This window comes from Hippocampus zosterae, chromosome 12, assembly GCF_025434085.1.
Source record: "Hippocampus zosterae strain Florida chromosome 12, ASM2543408v3, whole genome shotgun sequence".
NCBI lineage: Eukaryota > Metazoa > Chordata > Actinopteri > Syngnathiformes > Syngnathidae > Hippocampus > Hippocampus zosterae.
Window position 1 is genome coordinate 18,116,833 of NC_067462.1, and position 19,162 is coordinate 18,135,994.

Here is a 19,162-nt window from a genome sequence, read left to right on the forward strand (position 1 = left end):
TTTGGTAACCCTGTCAGGCTCCATATATTCATAACATAATATGTTAAGTTACCATGATTATTTCGCATTTAGTGTCGTTACACTGAATTATTAAAACCTTTAAGTAAATATTACTTGTCTGGAGTTGGTAGCCAGTAATTCAAGACTATTATTGTGGACTAACCTCACTTAAATAAAGGCGTTGCAAGGGATCAAATTTATATTAATGCGATCAAAGAATAAATTCATTACAGACTTTCCAACAATGCACAATACTGTTCACATAGGTACTTTTTGTCATCTATAAAGGCAATGCTCCCCCACATTTTTCGGGTTGTGGACCATTTTCATTTGAAGACAGATTTTGAGGGACAGGCATTATAGAAACAAATGATAAAAAATATCACTCACCATTATAAACACTTCAACATAACCGGCTGTACACTGCATTCCAGTAAGTGTTATGACAGTAATGAAGCAGCGTCGTTAAGTGTCATGGTGTTGTCTGACAACATAGATGAGTCAAGTTCTAGTCAGCACACAGTTATTATCTGGGCATTACTAAACATAATAATCTCTAAATGAAGCTTCCTTTTTTTCTGTCATCGCCCTTTGTTGAAGCTAACAAGTTGAGCAGGCTAACCCAGCAAGTCATCGTTTTTCCTTGTGTCATCACAATATCCTGTTTTAGTCGGGTTGATACAGCAATAAAAGTCAAAAAGACAAAAATGCAAATTTCCTGCCATTTTGGGTGGTTTGTAATGGCTCAGCCAGGCCAGTTTGTGGGCCTCGGGACAACAGGGCAGTGTTAATTTCTGGCCCCGTTAGCCAATTTGCATTATGGGGAGACAGCATAGTGATATGTGAATTGAAACATTCTCAACAAATGTGTCACGAGCCAGTTCGGCTTTGTTTTTCTTTGTGTTTATAAATTGAGTAACGAAACCAGAAAATATCACCATACAAATTCTAGGACATTTTTGTTTTGCTTACCTGTTCTGCTTTTTGGTGGAAAACTGCGGACATTGCAAGGATGGTTGAGCGTTCGTCAAGAGCAGCGGCAAAGCTTTTCCAATCCAGGTCCAGCTGACTCGATATCTGTTTAATCTGTGTGGAGGCGTAGTGCCCTGCCTCAGCTAGGCGACTCGCTACTGACATGATCCTGTTGATGTTGACGTAAGCATTCTAGAAGGAAGAAACATGTATCAATCTCGCGTCGATGCTATGTGTAGTATCATTGTGTGAGGGAGTGCGTCGGTGTGTTGTTTACCATAGAGTTCATGGCAAAGTGGTTGTGTTGCGTCTGCAGCTCAGCGGCATGTTCGTACGCTCGGCCGATCTCAGTATGGCTCTGCAGGAACAACGCCTTGTTGTGGCTGATCCAGTCAAACATCTGCACACAGAACCCTTGATTAACTAATAGCTAGTTGAGCATCACTTCCCTTCTCCATAAGGTCAGATGTGGCGACTACAATTATGAGTAAAGTTGATTCATCCGTTTTCTTTTATAAAAGCTGCTGATACTAATTATTTCTAGATTAAACTGTATTTTTTTTTAAACGACTGTTGGGGGAACCCCAAATTTTCAAAGCAACAAACTTCGGTAACATTTTTGAGCTGGGCCATTGAACTAAATGTTTTACGTTTTCGAGAATGGTTGTCCCTTTTATTGAACCCCAAATTGAAAGCTAGAGATATATAAAGTACTTGCTTCCTACATTGTGATTATTTGTTGCCATAAATGTCAGTATTTTTTATATTTTGAAAGAGTTTTTCCAACTTAAAATACAGTTTTAGGCCCAAAAATAAATTTTGTAGTGGAGGGGAGTGCAGATATCTTCAATATTTGTCCTGAAAAATTAAGTGGTAAACCACCACTATCTAGGTCAGGGGTGTCAAACTCATTTTAGTCGCGGGCCAATTTGTTGTTACGTCTTCCCTCAGAGGGCCGCTACGACAGTGAAACCACAAAACTACTACTGGTACACAACACAATAATAGATTACTAGTTTTGAAATCAGTCAAGTCAATTATAATAGTTTGTTTAATTATTTTTCAAGTGAGTGTAAAGTGGGTAACAAAATTATTGCAACATCTCAACGTTATTTATTACACATGACAATTTGACATTTCGGTACAGATTTTAGCAAGTTGACACACATGATTTGCTTTCGCGGGCCACATAAAATGACCTGGCGGTCTGGATCTGGCCCCTGGGCTTTGAGTTTGACACCTGTGATCAAGGATCTTAATTGGGAAAAGGAGGTCAAGTTCATCTACTTGATTTATGGGAAGAAAATATAATACAGTACATAAGCAAAACCATTTTTACTGTTTTGACTCAGGTGAAGAGATGTTGTCTTTTAAGTGTAGCATTTTAAAAATAATAATTACATAAAGCCACTCATTCAAGCACCGTGGCTTGTATTTTTCTTGTATTAGTTCCTCTTGCCTCTGCAGTCTGATTGTGCCACCACTGGCTTGTACATTCATAACCAAAGGAACAAAACACAGACACACAAGGGAGATCATCAAAGATAAGGGGGTCTCCACATTTTTTTAATATGGTATGTAACACTTCAATAGTTACTTGCACTTATATTAATTAAAATCTAAATTTTACTGAACATTACATCTTTACTGTTTACAGTTGTATAATGCTGAATGTTTGAACTCTGGAATAGAATTTCTGCCGTGGAACTAAATATCCTTGAAAGTAGTACACTTGGAATTTGACCAAATTATAATTCATTTGGAATGTTATTTAAAAAAAACTTGTTTGACAGTTCTGCAATCAGGTGGCGACCAGTTCAGGGTATATCCCGCCTACTACCGAAGACCGCTGGCATCGGCTCTACACGCCCGCTACCCGTTTTCATGTTTACTTCTTACCCTTATACTTAGAAGTGATGAAATAAGCTTCTTGATTTGGCAGCCTGGTACAACAGTTCTGCTAATTTTCTTCTGCATTAAAACGTTTCCATCCGTTTGTGTCATCTTTTTATTGTGTTTTGTGGCATGTGGTGGAAAGTATTGATGCTGTCAGTAAAGTAAAGGCACTAAAAATGACTTGTTAGTTAGCTTTACTGACAGTCTGTTGACAAAAAGCTCGGCAACTTTCTCATTTAGTTGACACTTTCCACACATTTTGGGTTGCGCTGGAACGTTGACACAAATGCAGTGTTTTGGCTGTGGCATTTGATTGACAGGAGAATACTAGCGCAGTTGGAATTTTTGCCATTTGTCGACGACCACGACAACTGCAAGAAGCTCCACCCCAACATGGAGCACGGCCGACACCCATTTTGTCGAAGTACGCATCACAGACGAGATATGGAGAGAGGCGAGAGCTGGCTCAAAAATAAAATCAAATGAGAGAGAGGACTAAACAGGAACAGGAGAATTTAGCCTTTATTTATATTTACTATATATTATATAAGATAAGATAAGATAAGATATCCTTTATTCGTCCCACACTGGGGAAATTTACAGCCTCCGGCAGCAAGAATGTATGTAGAAAGAAGAAAGGAGAAAGAGAAAAAAAAATACAACAAACATCTTTCAATTAAATACAATATGAACACAATGGATAAATCGCAGTACTATTTACAATTTACTTCACATAATTTAATTATTATTATTATTATGATTGTTATTTTTTATTCATCAGCCTGACAGCAGTCGGTAGGAACGAGCGTCGGTATCTCTCCTTCTTGCAGCGCGGGGTGTAACAGTAACAGTCTGGCAGTCCGCTTAAATATTATGTTTATTCCTTACTCGCCAATGAACGAACCATTGGCTGGTCACAAACTGCAGTTGTTTGTTTACTCTCAAACAGATGCGTGGTTATCGTGGCAATGACTCATCGTTTGAGCAGTGTTCTCCTAAAAATGCGCATTTCTGTGAGGCCAAGGTCCTCATGCACCCTCACACTGATGTGGAGTAAACTGTTGCATTTAATTCTCAATGCTTTGTAAATATTTACTGGAGGAACACACCCATGTGTCCAGACTCCCGTTTGCTGGTTTTGTGCGTATCCAAGTGAACATGAGACATCAACACTTCATGTTCTCCCAAACAAATGTGAAGGAGAGGCAAGAAATTGACCATGTTTATTAAAATACACCTATAAATCTTCTCTAAGGTGTCGCTTTGATTTTTAACAGGTACGCATGACCCTCGGCTGAGATGTTAATGATGAATGGAATCTATCGTCACTACTGCAGCTGATCAATTGGCTGCTGCAAATGGTTGATTTTTCCACCTACTTTTTACACATCTTCACGTCAGGTCATGTGACACGAGGTCTCCTGGTCGCAAATATTTACTGTTCACACTTTGTCATGAAGTCTATCTTTCCTTACTTTCTCTGCATCCTGCTCAAAGAGTCGTAGCTGGAAACACTGGTCCAGCTTTAGCTTCCGGACATGCCACATCTGATGGAGTTGTTGCCTGGTTGAGTGGAGCTTGTCCAGGAGACTGGAAACCTGACACAAAAACGTGTGCGCACGGACACTCATCAACAAAATATACAATATCATACTATAGCAAGACAAATACAACTTAGGAGGTGTGGCAGAGGGGTGCTAGTCACACCCAAACACACTTTGGTAGTCACACTTCCTTTCAGGTCCGGTCAAATGTAGTCACTCACATTGTGCCACCTGGAAATATCCTTGCGTCGATTGTTGACAAACAATTGGAATTGCTCTATAAAAGGTATTGGTGAATCTTCTGACGTGCCAGGTTTGCAGTTACCATGTCGCTGTACTGTATGTTATTTAATTTCCGACATGAATAAAATCTTTGTCCATCTAAAATGACCAATGGGGGGTTATAGTCGAGATTCGCAGCAATATTTTGCCCATGTTGGGTTCAGAAGTGGTGGATCACGTTACCTTGGGCACGAGGCTCTGGAAGTCAGCAGAGCCGGAGATGCAGCTCCTCCCCGAGTAACCGTCACTACATCGAATACACTGCAGCAAGCGCTGGCCTTCCAGGTCCAAATCTTCCACAGGAGCCTTCAGTACCTTCAGCAGAGTTGGTGGAAAAGACGAGCACCAATAATCTCAAAAAAATATCACGACATTGACATATGGACCAGACAAAACCTAAGTGAAGCATGCTGAGGAACAGTTTAGTTCAGCTGCATAACACCTTCCATGAGTAATTTTCTTCACAAACAAGTAAATAGCAGGTTGGTAGTGCTCACCTTCTTCTTCAGTTGTGTGTGTTCTTCTATTAGCCGACGAGATCCTTCAACATCGGACGGAAATTCTTTCTTGGACAAGACCTCCTTTGACATAAAGCAAATGTCAGTCTTTCCTTCATCACATCATCCAAAACTATCCATCCAACTCGCGACATCATCAAGTCACTATCTGAAGCCAAACCCAATCGATCTATTCATTGAAATGGTTATCCATCCCTTGAACAGTAAAAGAGCATTCACTTTCTAAGGCAATCAATCAGTCACCTAACCAACCAATGACCATTTAATCCAACCTTCCAGACATCTGTTCATTCATCAATCCATCCAAGACATCCATTCCACAAAGAATCTAGCATTTATTCATGTAATACTGTACATCCATCCATTCATTCGCCCAAGTCAACCATCCACTCATCCATTAGTTCCATCCATCCATTTTCCTATCCGCTATATCGTCAAAAGGGTCGCGGGGGTACTGGAGCCTATCAGCCTGCCATGCATGTTTTTGGAATGTGGGAGGAAACCGGAGTACCCGGAGAAAACCCACGCAGGCACGGGGAGAATATGCAAACTCCACACAGCGAGGCCGTAGCTGGAATTGACCTCTGCACTGTGAGGTCGAAGCGCTAACCACTGGACCACTTGGCCGCCCATCCATTAGTTACGTTTTGAATAGACCATTCTTTCATGAATGCATCTAACCAAGCAGTCATCCATCCATCTATCTACCTAGCAACCCTCTATATGCAGTAGTTATCCACCCATTAAGACAACCATTCGACAAGGCATCTATCGATTCCTTTCTCCGTAATGCTTCTATTAGGCGATGAGGGTAATCCGTTCCGTAGGTTGGAGGCATTTAAAGAGCCTTCTAGACATGTATTGACCAAGAACCGTCATTGATTCCTTCACTTGATCATTCACTCACCCGTCCATTCACCTGTGCCTCATCCAGCCATGAGGTCATTCATTCATCGAAAAACTAAACAAAAAACAGTTCTCAATCCAATCACTCCATCCGTATATTAAATTATTCTTCCATTAAGCCAACTAGTAATCAGGTTATCTATTCATTTGTCCTTTCATTTAAGTGATCAACAATCGGATCGCCGAGCAGTTCATCATATCATACATCATACATCCATTCATTGCCATATATCCATCCAGTTACATCTGTCCATCCATTTATCAAGAGGTCACCCATCTGTTCATCAGTCTAGCATCAATCCATCGTCCCACCTGCAAGTCCTCCAGTCGAGACAGGAGATGAACCGCATTGAACATGAACTCCTCCAGCGAGACTCTCAAGTCCATCCACTCCTCGTGGTTGTAATCCAGGGAGCCTTCAAAGTCGTCCGTCAGCTGCGAGGGATCCACCAACTTTGTCAGACCTTCCACTGACACCATGCTGGTCTGGTGGGAAACAATATGGAGAGCCTTCAGCAGCAGATTCTCTTGAGCCGAGGGTCGTTTTTGAGATTTAAATGGAACCGACCACTCACTTCAAAGGAGAACTTTGCGCTACCAAAGTTGGTCTTTTGCTTCTGCCAGAAGTTGTCCGGTTTGATGATGAGCGCCACGCAGATTTCGACGGGGAAAAACTCCTGCAGCGTCTTCAGCAGAGGCTTGATTAGCTCCCACTTGGATCCTCGCATGTCAATGATGACAGTGAAGCCTCTCTTGCACACATCCTCACTACAGTCAATACAAGTCGAGAGTATGTTTGTTAGGGGACCTGCAGACAATCTCATGCAGCTCAATCTTCATGTACGGTAAATTCCTGCCATCTGTAACGGGAAAAGTCAAGGTTCCACAAGTTGCCATGGAAACTGCTGTTGGATTAGCACGATGTGACTGCTATGGAAAAATAAGACCAATTACAGGCCACTCTGGTCTGTTCTGCCATGTTGTCAAGGTACGTTTTGATTTTTGACTTGAACGACAATGAACTTTGAACGTGTGTTATCGATTCACTTGAGGTGGACTACACAATACTGCTAACTAGTAGCTAAAGTTTGATGAATATTCACAAACATTTCCCCCCCAAGCAGTCCCATCCAGTTCAGCACACAACAGCATAATTGTTGAGGCATAAATCCTGATCTAGATTCATTTTCAAGTGTCAGGAGTGTGTATACGGAATGGTGGCGGCCGTGACAGCAGAGTGATCTGACAAATGACATAATACACCGATCGATGCCGTATAAAAAACACATCCTGTACACCCAAGTAGCAAACCCATGGTAAATCAGAACTATGGTGAAATTCCAGTGTTAGACACACCGTTAAATATGATACATATGGTATCAGGTGTGCAGACAATCAAACATGATGCATGTACGGGACATTCCCAGTACATAGACCATTAAATATGGTAGCATTACATTAAACATTAAATATGATGGGCAGCAACTGGACCTACTTGCCAAGGACTTGATGTCAACATAGCTTCATTGTTCTTTGGTGGTTTTTCGTCTTAATTCTGTCTTGTAGAATGGTCGGACTGTGCAGGCAAGCCAGAGCACTAAATAGGCTTGAAGTGGCACAGTGTGTGTCCAAGAGTCTGCTGAAAACACTGGAGCGCTTTCATGCTGATGCAAATCAAACACAGGGCTCCATCTGCTTCTTTGATTTCACCATCAAGCGCTCCACCGGCCACTTCATCCTCCTTCCATTTGGCATAATTCCCTCTCGTCAATGCATTTATTTAAAAAATGTGTATTTTCTGATGGGGAGGGTGTGTGTGTGTGTGTGTGTGTGTGTGTGTGTGCGTGTAGATACCTGGGAACAGTAGACAGGTATGTGACCAGCCTCCTCAAGTCCTCTTGTTTTATTCGGTCGTGGTTGCTTCGTGCAGGGAATGTCAAGATCGGTCCTCCTCGTTTGTCCCGTCCACCTGTGCCCATACACAAACATTTAGCTGTAGCATTCACACAAAATGTTGATGGGCTAAAACAAACCACGTCAGACCCAATAAGCTCAATATGCTTGGTGTCAACCAAATTTCATGTTAGACTGGCTTTCGGTCTTGAGTTGAAGGTCACAATTCCCAGATAATTCCTAGATGTAATGATTCACATGAAAGAAAAATGACTCCTAAATTTGGTGGGCTTTTGACTGTGGGAAAGCTCTAAAAAAGGCGATTGATTTGGTCAAACAATAATAACAATTAAGCAAGAACAAACAAAGCAATTACAGAGGGCATTTGCGTTTGGTCCTCCCGACTGGAGGAGCCCCAAAGCTCAGTGTGCAAATCGCGTTCGGGTCAGCTGAGTGGCAAGTGCAGCAAGGCGCTTTTCGCATCTGCTTGTTTTGGCACAGGCTCATGTTACAAAGCCTGCCAGATGTGACAATTTCACATAAGTCATATGTTCGGGGTGTTAAGCGCCCTGGATGATTTTCCCTGGCCGTTTCCTGCCTGGGCAAATCCTGCAGGCAGGGAGATTGCTAATGATTTTTTCTGTAGGTAGCAGCACGAAAAAGCTTTCTTTTCACCAAAAACAACAGTTTGCTCTTTATGTTAACCTTATTTTTTGTTTTGTCTTTCCATTGTAAAACATTTTGAAGGGAATCGCAATTTTGTAGCACTTGGTGCATAGATCAGTCGGGAATCTCAAAGTAACGTAATTATTCAGTGAAAAAAATGGCAAATATATAAATTTAACCCTTTCATGCAACCCGATAATATGATAAGCTGTCCACTGTAGTAACCGCTGTCCCTGAGAGGGTTAACTGTGATGAAAAACTACATTTTTTGTATACGTAACCAGCAACTGATTACAAAACCAAACTAAAAATCCATATAACACCATAAATATACTGTCTGGGTTTTTTTTTTCAGCATAAAACTAATAGATCTATGTACCGGTAAATGCTCAGAAGTTCAGAGTTCGAATCTTGGCTAAGGCATCATTGTGTTGAGTTGGGATGTTGTTCCTATGTTAGTGTCGGTTTTCTTTGGGTACTCTGACTTCTTCCCACATTCCACAAACATGCATGTTCAATGAAGACTAAATTGTCCTGAGGGATGAATGTAAGTGTAAATGTATTTGTCTTTTACTGTGACCTGTAATGATCTGTTGACCAGTTTAGGCTGTACCACACCTTTTGCCAATTTTTTTAATGGTTTGCTCAAAACTTTAGTTGATTTTACAACATTGCCATATTGAGGTTCATTAACTCTTTCAGGAAAAGCGGTTACGACAGTGGACAGCTAATCATGTTATCAGGTTACAAAGTGCATGCAAGGGTTTAAATAAGGTACTGGACTGGAGAAGGAGAACTTTGCTTGTCAGCCAAACAAAGGGAATGGTTTGAGCGGATATAGCTTAACTTTCCATAGCTGACGTCATGTTGGACCTTCGCAGGAAGCTAGTTGAGCGTAAACCAACAGTGCCTCTGCCGGTTGCAGCTAATCCATTTTGCTCCACTTGCTTCGGGATTCATCAATGATCAATTGCACACATTCAACCGAATTCCGAATAATGAATGAACTATAATGCCCATCCACAATCACACTGTTGATATTTTACTCCACCGCTAGTGGAAGTGAGGCGACGTAAATGGTGCTCCGTTAAATGGTCAAAGAATTGTAGAGCAGATTTGGGTTTACAGTCCCTAATAATACCATGGTCAAGAAGAAGTGCTGACATTTAGCTCCGCACAAAAGAAATATGCAAATGTGTCCTTTGGAGCTTTGTGCATTAAAGCTGCACAAAAGCTTGCTTCTGATGTATTCCGTCTCTTGTTACACATACCCTTTCTGATGGTTTGAGCACAGCACTTTGTACTCCTGACACGTCATTACACCAGTCAGATGACCGCGACGTGGGAGTGAGTTCCAGCCTTAATTTAAAAGCACACGTGGGATTAAAATCAAGAATCAAATGAAACGACAGATTACTGGCAGCATGGTTGACCATTGCTAAGCATATCTGGCTGACTGACCTGTGGTTCTGTCTTTGAATCTTGGTTCAGAGTACTCTTGGCTACCTCCCATATTACAAAAACACGCATGCTGAGTTCAATAAAGACTCTAAATTGTCGAGGTGAATGTTACTGTGAATGGCTTTTGTCAGTATGCGCCTTGAAATGCTAAAGCAAATTGATTAATGGAGAGACAACATATTTATCCAAACCCAGGGCTGTTCAAATACTTAATGTTTTCGATGTTTCCCTCTTCCAACACACCGGATAGAAATGATCAGGGTCATTATTCGACTACTGCAGAGCTTGCTGACGATCTGATCGTTTGAATCAGGTGTATTGGAGGGAAACATCAAAAATATGCAGGATAGTGGCCATCAAGAACCGGATTTGGACACCTGTGCCCTAACCCATTTGGGCAAAAAGAGAGCCACGCCTACTAGCAGACTATCAGTACTTATGACAATATGTTTTAATGTTGCAACAACTACTACAGTGTGTAAAACTAAAAAAGTGGGGTATTTTTGGTGAAAGTAAGGCAGTCGACTGGTTCGCACTTCCGCCTCTCACAGTGCTAAGTTGGAGGGTTCGATTCCTGTTCTGACCTTCCTGTGTAGAGTTTGCATGCTCTCCCTATACTCATGTGGGTTTTCTCCGGGTACTCCAGTTTCCTCCCACATTTCAAAAACATGCAACACTCTAAATCAGGGGTGTCAAACTCATTTTTGTTGCGGACCACATTGTAATTACCGTTTCCCTTGGAGAGCTGTGATGACTGAAACTATATAAAGAAGTCAAAAATGGCATTTTAATCAACTCTTGTTTAAGTTACTGTCATAAAGGGTTTGGGTACAAGTAAATGCTTACAATATCCTTCTTGTTTATTGCAGATGAAAATTTTAAATTGTGTTACAGATTTTAGAGTGCATCATGGAAGTTGACATTCTTGATTTGTTTTTGCGGGCCACATAAAAAGAGGCGGCAGGCCACATCTGGCCCCCGGCCCTTGAGTTTGATACCTGCGCTCTCAATTTTGATTGTGAGCACCAAATGGTTGCTCGTCAATGTGTGCTATGCGATTTAGTGGCAAGCAGGTAAGGGTGCTAGTGCCCAAAGACAGCTGGGACAGGTTCCAGCACGCCCCGCCACCCTTGTGAAAATAAAGCAGATCAGAAAATGGATGGATGGATGCAGAAAGCAACAAGTGCCATATGCATTTGACTGCAGTCACCATTGCATGCTTTTAACTCCATTTTAGCCAATACCGAGCCCCTACGTATTTAGTTGTGCCCATTATTTCTTGCTAACTTGTCGTAAACATAGTTTCGACTGTGCTTGAAAGTCAATAAAACTTGACAATGCGTGAAACAGTTTCAGAAAAATGACGTCAAGAAACTCATCGGTGTAATATTTCACTCGTGAATGATCTCTTTGCAAACACTGCCGTCCTTCGCTTCTAATATCAGACTTGAAAGCATGACGACTGGGTGCTGATTTGTTGATGTTTCTTGTCTTTGTTTCGTTCTGCACAAACAACCTGCATTTCACAGCTGATGTGAAGTTCCCAAGCTGAGCCTTGATCGGTCGTTACCTGAGCCCCGAGTACTTGTCATTTGTCATTTTCATTCGACAGCAAGTGGCAGAAGGTGTTTTTAAAGGTTTTAATGGAACATGAAAAATTAACATGGTAAGATGGCCAACAGGCTTGCAATGTAACCTTTGGCATCTAACCTTTGACATTTGTAGAAAAATGTGGAAGTGTCGCAGTGAAAAGTCTCTCAACAAGTGGATGGGTGATGATTTTGATGACACTCACCGGATACGAAGGCCACTTTCTCCTTCAAGACAGGCAGAACATCAGACGCCTTAATGCCTTCAGTCCTCAGAGACCCTGCAGCAACAGGAAAAAAAAAAAGTGAAAGAGACAGTCAGTGAAGCTTTACGATTTTATACTTAATCCAATTATCAGATCAACATTCCTGCGAGGGAAAAAAAGAGCCGCACGCTGACACAAGCCCTTTCTGAAAATGTGGTGGAAAATGTCTTCCTCTACTGCTCCTTCTTATTACCTTTTAAAAAACATTTTGGGGTTTCATAACTGCAACACTTGAAACTTCAGCATTTGCGGGACAGTTCTGCACACAGAATGTGGTTTGTAACCCACCATCTTTTTTGCAGGTTCTCAAAATAAACTTTCTTAATAAACATTCTTGCTGCTGGAGGCTGTAAATTTCCCCAGTGTGGGACGAATAAAGTATATCTTATCTTATCTTATCTTAAGAACTTAATCTTCTCTCATAAGCGGTGGGGCTCTGACTGAATGTCCGACTCCTGCTGTGCGAAAGATGAATGTTTTTAAATCCCTGTTTGGATTAAAAGATGAAGTTCTAACCGTTGCCTTCATACGAATTCAAATGTTTCCAAAATAATTTTACTCCTTTGTATTTGTTACCTAATATGTCCCCAATACTATCACACAGTCAAATACAATGAAAGACTTTTGAAAGCGCTTTCTTTGCACGCTCAAATGAGTCAAATATTTTATTTCTGCAAGTGGGTTTTGCTTTTGATGGATGGGCTTAACGGGGGCTACAGGGATTTCTGAAGGTGCTATAGTCCCCCTAGCCACGTGTAGGACCATGCTGGTAAGCGATGAAGATTGAGGAGGGGGTGAGAAGACAATAAAACGTAGGTGCACTCACATCAAATGTCTTTTCCGGTAGTTACAGTCATTTCGTTTATTCATCTATACATATAAGGATACAAAAAAAATGAGGTGCAATGCATATCATCTTTGTCTAACATTTTTCATTCATATTTCAATTTCAGGTGGAAAATGTGAGAGCTGTTCCCCCCTTTGCATGTATAACAGCTCTCTAGACAGGCCTGAGGTGCAAACTCATCCAAGCAACCCTGGACCTTGTTTTGAGAAAATAACAAGAGGGTCTCCCTCAACCTGTCCCCGCAAACTGGAAGAATATGATCATCCAACATGTCTTGATAAGATGAAGAAATGGCAACAATGAATTCATGAGTTAATGATGAGGTGTGTCACAAAATGTTTATTCACGCATATCATAAAATACAGTATTTTGGTGACAAAGCCATTGTGCTGAGCTATTATGCCACACATTGGGTACATGTTGCCCTGAGTCATTTGACATAGGAACCAATTTGAATTGCATTGAAAAACTGTTGCATGTTTGAAATGAAGGAAGGAAAAGTGAGAAGCAAGTCTGCTGCCAACATCGGCAAGTCCGAGTGTGTGTGTGTGTGTGTGTGTGTGTGTGTGTGTGTGTGTGTGTGTGTGTGTGTGTGTGTGTGTGTGTGTGTGTGTGCGTGAGAGAGAAAAAGTTGTGTGCAGAATTTCTTTGCCATTTTACATACACAGGAAACTGTCTGACTTGTCTCCAAAGACAAACACAAGCCCCGGTATCGCTGACTGGGTTGTCAGATTGGTGTGAATGGAACAAAAATCCTATTTTTTTCTTTCTTACTTGCTTTTCTTCCTAAAATTGCAAAATGTGTTAAAATGCTGATGGGGTTTTTTTTCAATTCTATCAACACCCAGACTTGTCAAGTCATGTAGTTTAAGTCCAAGTCAAGTCAAGTCATTTAGATACGAAGTCTGAATTAAGTTAAGTTGTTCCCAAGTTTTTGGTAACCTGGTAAGAGTTCGACTGATACGTGAATCACTCAAAGAAGTTCTCCACAGTATCAATCTGAGACTGCTCCAATATGATCTGCTCGGGAAAGGTGGGACAATCAAGACAATACTTTGCGCTGATTGGATGATGAAACTTGTGCACCCAGATTTCATTTTTACCAATCCTGGCAACAGTGAAAATGTCACCTTGTTTTAACCAACTGCGTCCTGTTATATCGATGATTGGCACAGATGGCACCATGGCGTTCAGTGATAGTTGTTGCTTTTGCAATGTAAATATGTATATATAAATAAAGGGAAACCTAAACAACATGACATTGATGTTTAAATCAAGCCCACTGTCAAACGAGAAAAGTTTTGGTCAAAGCTGCATTTCCCGCTTCAAAACACATTGTTGCATTGTGAATGACCCGGTTGCAAATCAGTCAAAACGTTCGAAAAATGGTGAGCTTGTGATTTGCTTTTACTCTAACCGCTTGTCCCACAGGACAAGAATGACCAAAGTGTTGCTTTCATGTCGCGGCTAAAGATTTACAGCATTGACACATTTTGTGACTACTGCAATGTGTTTACGATTCTCATCAAACTTTTTTAGCGCCAACTTTGGGGGGAGGGGGGTAATTATTATGATCTATGTATTTATTTTTACAGTTTTTGTCTTCCCTTTCTGTCTCAGACACACAACTTTCATCCGGCATGTGCTTTCTCCATCCGTGCGTGTGTCCACAGTAGCCATACATTACAGACGTGATTGCAGCAGCATATGTATGTCAAACTAAATAGCTTGTTGCCAATAAATTGACTGGACACACGTGAACATCGCCACGAAAACAGCCAAGACCACGTCCACACTTTTGACTTCTGTCGTACTCGTCATCAAGTGCAATTCTTCAGGTGATGAAACAAACGACATGTTTCCACTGGTTTTCGATCACATTTTGACCACGTCTCATTTTTCATCACGTTTCAACTGCATTCCCCACAGCATTTCCACATTGCAGTGCAGTTCGGAAGGGTAAATGATGTCAATAGCCACGCCCGCGACCGAAACAGCGTATCATAGCCATGACCAAGCTTTCGCCACATCTCAACACAGTTCCATGGCAACGAATGACTGCAAGAGCTACGTGTGCTAATTGAATAGTGTGACATCATCACCGAGATCTTTCCACCATGTGTTTGCCACTTTCCAATGTTCCCATCACAATGTTACCATGTTTTAGCAATTCTTTAAACATTTTCAACAATCTTTCCAATTTCAAGTGTATTTTTTTTATCGTTCTTGCCATGTAACTACCTGTACAGTATGGAAGAGTCCTGACTTCTGATGGCAATAGCTGTGTCAGTAATTCGCATGAAATCATGGCCATTATGTTTTCACGCCATTCCACTCTTTCCTCAATGATTTCACCGCATGTCAGCTATGTTTTATTTACACACGGTTCCGTGAATTTTTCTCCATGTTTTTTTCACCCAAATTCCCTTGTCCACCACAAATTGTAGTTTAATTTGATGTATCAATTGTAAATTTGTTACAGCTGCCGCTGTGTGTAAGCGCTATATAAATCAGCATGTGTTGTATTGTATTGTATTGTAATGGCAAAATGGCGTGTCTTGCTTTTGCAGGCAAGATGGCCGACTATATGTCACATATGGGACGCACAATAAGGTGAAAAAGAAGTTAGAGCTACTTTGTAGTTAGCGGAAGTATTTACAAGTATTACAAGAAGACGAGCATTGGGTTTTGTCATTTTTCCCAATCTCAAAGTGGCCTCTCTTTGTCCACCAATGGAAGGGTGCCAGAAAGTGGCACAGAATAGAATGGATAGTTTGGAAGCCTTCACTAACATTTTTTTAGTCTTTTTGCGCCCAATAAAAGACAGCATTTGACAGAAGAACCATTTCATGGTTCTTTTTAAGCCTTCAGACTCTCACACACACACACGCACGCACGCGCGCACACACACACACACACACACACACACACACACACACACACGCACACACACACACACACACACAAACACACTTCACGAAGAAGCTGGAACTCTGACTTTCTCAAATGAGCATAAATCACCGAGTGAATGAAAGTCTAATAAGCGTGAATGAATGACTGGTCCAAATAAACATTCCCTCTCAACTCATTTACATTCCAGCAAAAGAGGAAAGGAGGGAATACAGATTAGGCCTGCTTCACTCAAGGCACATTACAGTTAGTACTGTGACCGGGAGAGCACCAAAAATGAATGTGATCTGTGACCTTAGTCTTGTGTGGGGTACTAATCAAAATCAAGAGCATACTGTACTTGCACTGACCGATCAATAATGACTGAAACATAACAGATAGGAAGAAAATTGTGACTAGTATAGCGCCAACAAGAACAATTTGCTCTTTAACTTCAGTCATTGTATCTTGTGTCAGATAGCATTTGAATATTAGTTGTTTTCTTGGGTCTTCAAAAAACAAAAAAGTGCCCAAAAAGTATTTGAAGTATTGTATTTAAAACAAAGAAAACTAAATCCAAAACAAAGTCCAAAGTAACAAACAAAAACCATGACATAAACAAAAACTACCAATAACCAAAACACTACTAGAAGAAACCTAACAGCAGCAAACAAACAAACATGACAGTAGCAAGAAGCAACAGCAACAAACAAAACGTGACAGTAGCAAGAGCAACAATGACCCGACACTTAAAGGCCTGATTTCCTAAGACCAACAGGTGTGCAGCTGCCAGGGGAGCCCTGCAGTGCCACCTGTTGGTCCCTAAACCGAATCATGACAGAATGCAGATTCCCATATGTCGCAGGATAAAATCCCGCTAAACAATTAATTGGCAGATTAATGAAAAAAATATATACAAAGTAGATTCTTTTTGGTCCCTTAGTTTTTACAACAATAAAGTTATGAATTACATGCAGAACATGAAACAGTTTTACAATACTTTGACCTTTCGAATTTATTTCATGTTATAAAAGACAGAAAAAATTGGCAAAAAATAGGTAACTTTTTTTTGGAAGGCTTGAGCATCATCGGCATCGTTTTATGTTGTAATGCGTCTATGCGTAAAACTATTGCTATTCAACTAATCTTAACCCTTAGGTCCTTCGAAACAAAAAAACCCTAAGTTACGCATTTTACAATTTTGGAAATGATGTATGTTGTGTTATACAAACATTCTTTTTTTTTTTTTCAAACACTCAAAATGTTCAGAGGCATCTGTGCTATCCATACATATATAGTTTTTATTAGTTCTTTGGGATTTTTTATTCTTTATTTTTTGCAAAAGGAAAAAAAAAATTGTGTCTGGAGGTCCCAACCAAGCCCTACTAACAATCCCGACCGGACGTGTTCATGTAAAATGCATTGGTTTGAAGCGTCCTGCAAAAAGGCAAACTCATTTGCGATCCTCTGGCGCCACCTAAAAGTTGCACAATTGGAATGACCTCAACCCAACAATGTGGCATGCATACGTCTGTCCAAGCGAAAACAAAGCGATTGACGTAAAAATCGTGTGAAATGCATGTTTACACAGTAGGTTTACGATGCATTCAAAAATATGAATTATAATGGGTCTCTATGGTGCAAAATATGTAAATTGTGAAGATTACGGAATCAAAACCTTTTTTATTATTGCTGCAATGCCTGAGAATTATCAGCCGGTGACGTCATGACATTTCTGTCAATTTAGAACCCCCCCATACGTTTCAGCTCTCTCGTGTTTTTCCGAATGCCTTTGCCTTTGATTCAAAGACATAATTTTGCATTTATCGCAAACGGTGGACTACGAGGGTTAAAAGACCTTATATCGGCCGATTTGATTGGTTGGCTGATTAATCGGTTGGGCCCTATTTCCAATTCATTTCAGTGGTGTATACAATGCAGTGAAAATATTGTATATCCCGTTCCCGATTCAATGTTCTTTGCATACTTGTCACACACAAGGGTTTCAGTTCATTTAACCAATTTTAATATCACAGAGAGAAACCCCAAAGAAATACAAAATGCAGTTTCTAAATGCCAATTTAATTTATTAAGGCAGAACAACAACAAAAATCCAAATCGACCTGTCGCCCCCCCAGGGAAAGTAATTGCCCCCTGAATCTACTAATGGGTTGTGCAAACCTTGGCAGCAATAACGGAAATCAAGTTTGCGATAATTGATGATGAGTCATTCACATGGCTGTGGAGGAATTTTTCCGAGTCACAGTTACTTTGTGATTTAACAAGAGGGGGAGCGGTATTACTTTTTCACATAGAGCCAGATAGGTTTTAATTTTTTTACTCCTTGGAAAATTGAATAATCATTTAGAACCGGGATTTTATATTCCTTGGATAGTCTCTGTATATTAAAATGAGTTTGATGAACTGATACCTTTGTGTGTGATAAATATGCAAAGAACACAGAAATCAGGAAGGGGGCAAATACTTTTTCACAGTACAGTGCACTCCGCTTAATAGAACACCATTGGGCCGAAGCGCTTCTGTTCTACTAAGCGGAGTTTCTATTAACCGGAGACACTTTATTAGGTACACCTTCAGACACGTCGACGACCAAGTTATGCACGCAGAAAAACCCCTGCTGACGAGTTAGAAGAGATATTTCGACTGTGGACGTCCATATCTTTAATCAAACAACAAAACAACAACTTTAATCAACTTCAGTCAAACATCTCAAATCACAAGAAAAATTTCGTTACTTTTGTCTGGAAACAGGAGTCCGTAATTTTGCGGTTGACTTCCCTCTCAATGCGCTGGATAAGAGGGAAGTCCTAGAAACCGCGGGCGTACCTTCTGAGAATCCGGCAATGCATCGTATCGTCTGAGTATGTCCTTCTTATAGCCCTCGTCTCTGGAATGAAGTTGAAGCCATTGTGACGTGCGTGTGTCTATGTGTGGAGTGACGCGTGCTACCTGTTACTGTATACGGCTAGAACTACCGCGTTTTCTCGCGATAGTGGTACAGTATTGCGATAGCTACACTTCGAAAACCACTAGTTTACAATGTTCATTGCTTACGGCCTGTTCTATTAAGCGGAGATCTGTTCTACTAAGCGGAATATCTTTATAGGAAATTGCATTAGGCAAATCCGTTCCAGAGCCTTTTGCTCTATTAAGCGGATTACTCTATTAACCGGTGTTCTATTAAGCGGAGTGCACTGTACTTTAATTGTGAAACCATAAAAATGTCATTTGGGCTCAATCACAAACAGTGCACATGCCCAAATTTGTGCTTAAATCATGAATATGCACATTAAAGGGAGGCGGGGTATCAAGGGTGGGTGTTTTGATGAATATACACGTGACATTGAATACAAAACCAGCAGATGAAAAACTGACGTATCAACATCTTGTACATACACAGGATATGTTTGAA

At 40.8% G+C, this 19,162-nt stretch overlaps 1 protein-coding gene across 2 annotated transcripts in view; it reads right to left on the reverse strand.

Annotated features, from left to right (window-relative positions):
* kalrna (kalirin RhoGEF kinase a) overlaps window positions 1-19,162 on the reverse strand; it is a 161,393-nt gene that overhangs the window by 103,527 nt on the left and 38,704 nt on the right. For both annotated transcript variants that reach the window (XM_052082949.1, XM_052082948.1), the window contains exons 2-10: window positions 11,934-12,008; window positions 7,973-8,087; window positions 6,694-6,886; window positions 6,431-6,604; window positions 5,192-5,275; window positions 4,878-5,009; window positions 4,344-4,466; window positions 1,250-1,372; window positions 973-1,164 (exon numbers count right to left, since the gene is read on the reverse strand). In XM_052082949.1, the coding sequence (XP_051938909.1) occupies window positions 973-1,164; window positions 1,250-1,372; window positions 4,344-4,466; window positions 4,878-5,009; window positions 5,192-5,275; window positions 6,431-6,604; window positions 6,694-6,886; window positions 7,973-8,087; window positions 11,934-12,008 (1,211 nt within the window). The remainder of the gene's footprint in view (window positions 1-972; window positions 1,165-1,249; window positions 1,373-4,343; window positions 4,467-4,877; window positions 5,010-5,191; window positions 5,276-6,430; window positions 6,605-6,693; window positions 6,887-7,972; window positions 8,088-11,933; window positions 12,009-19,162) is intronic.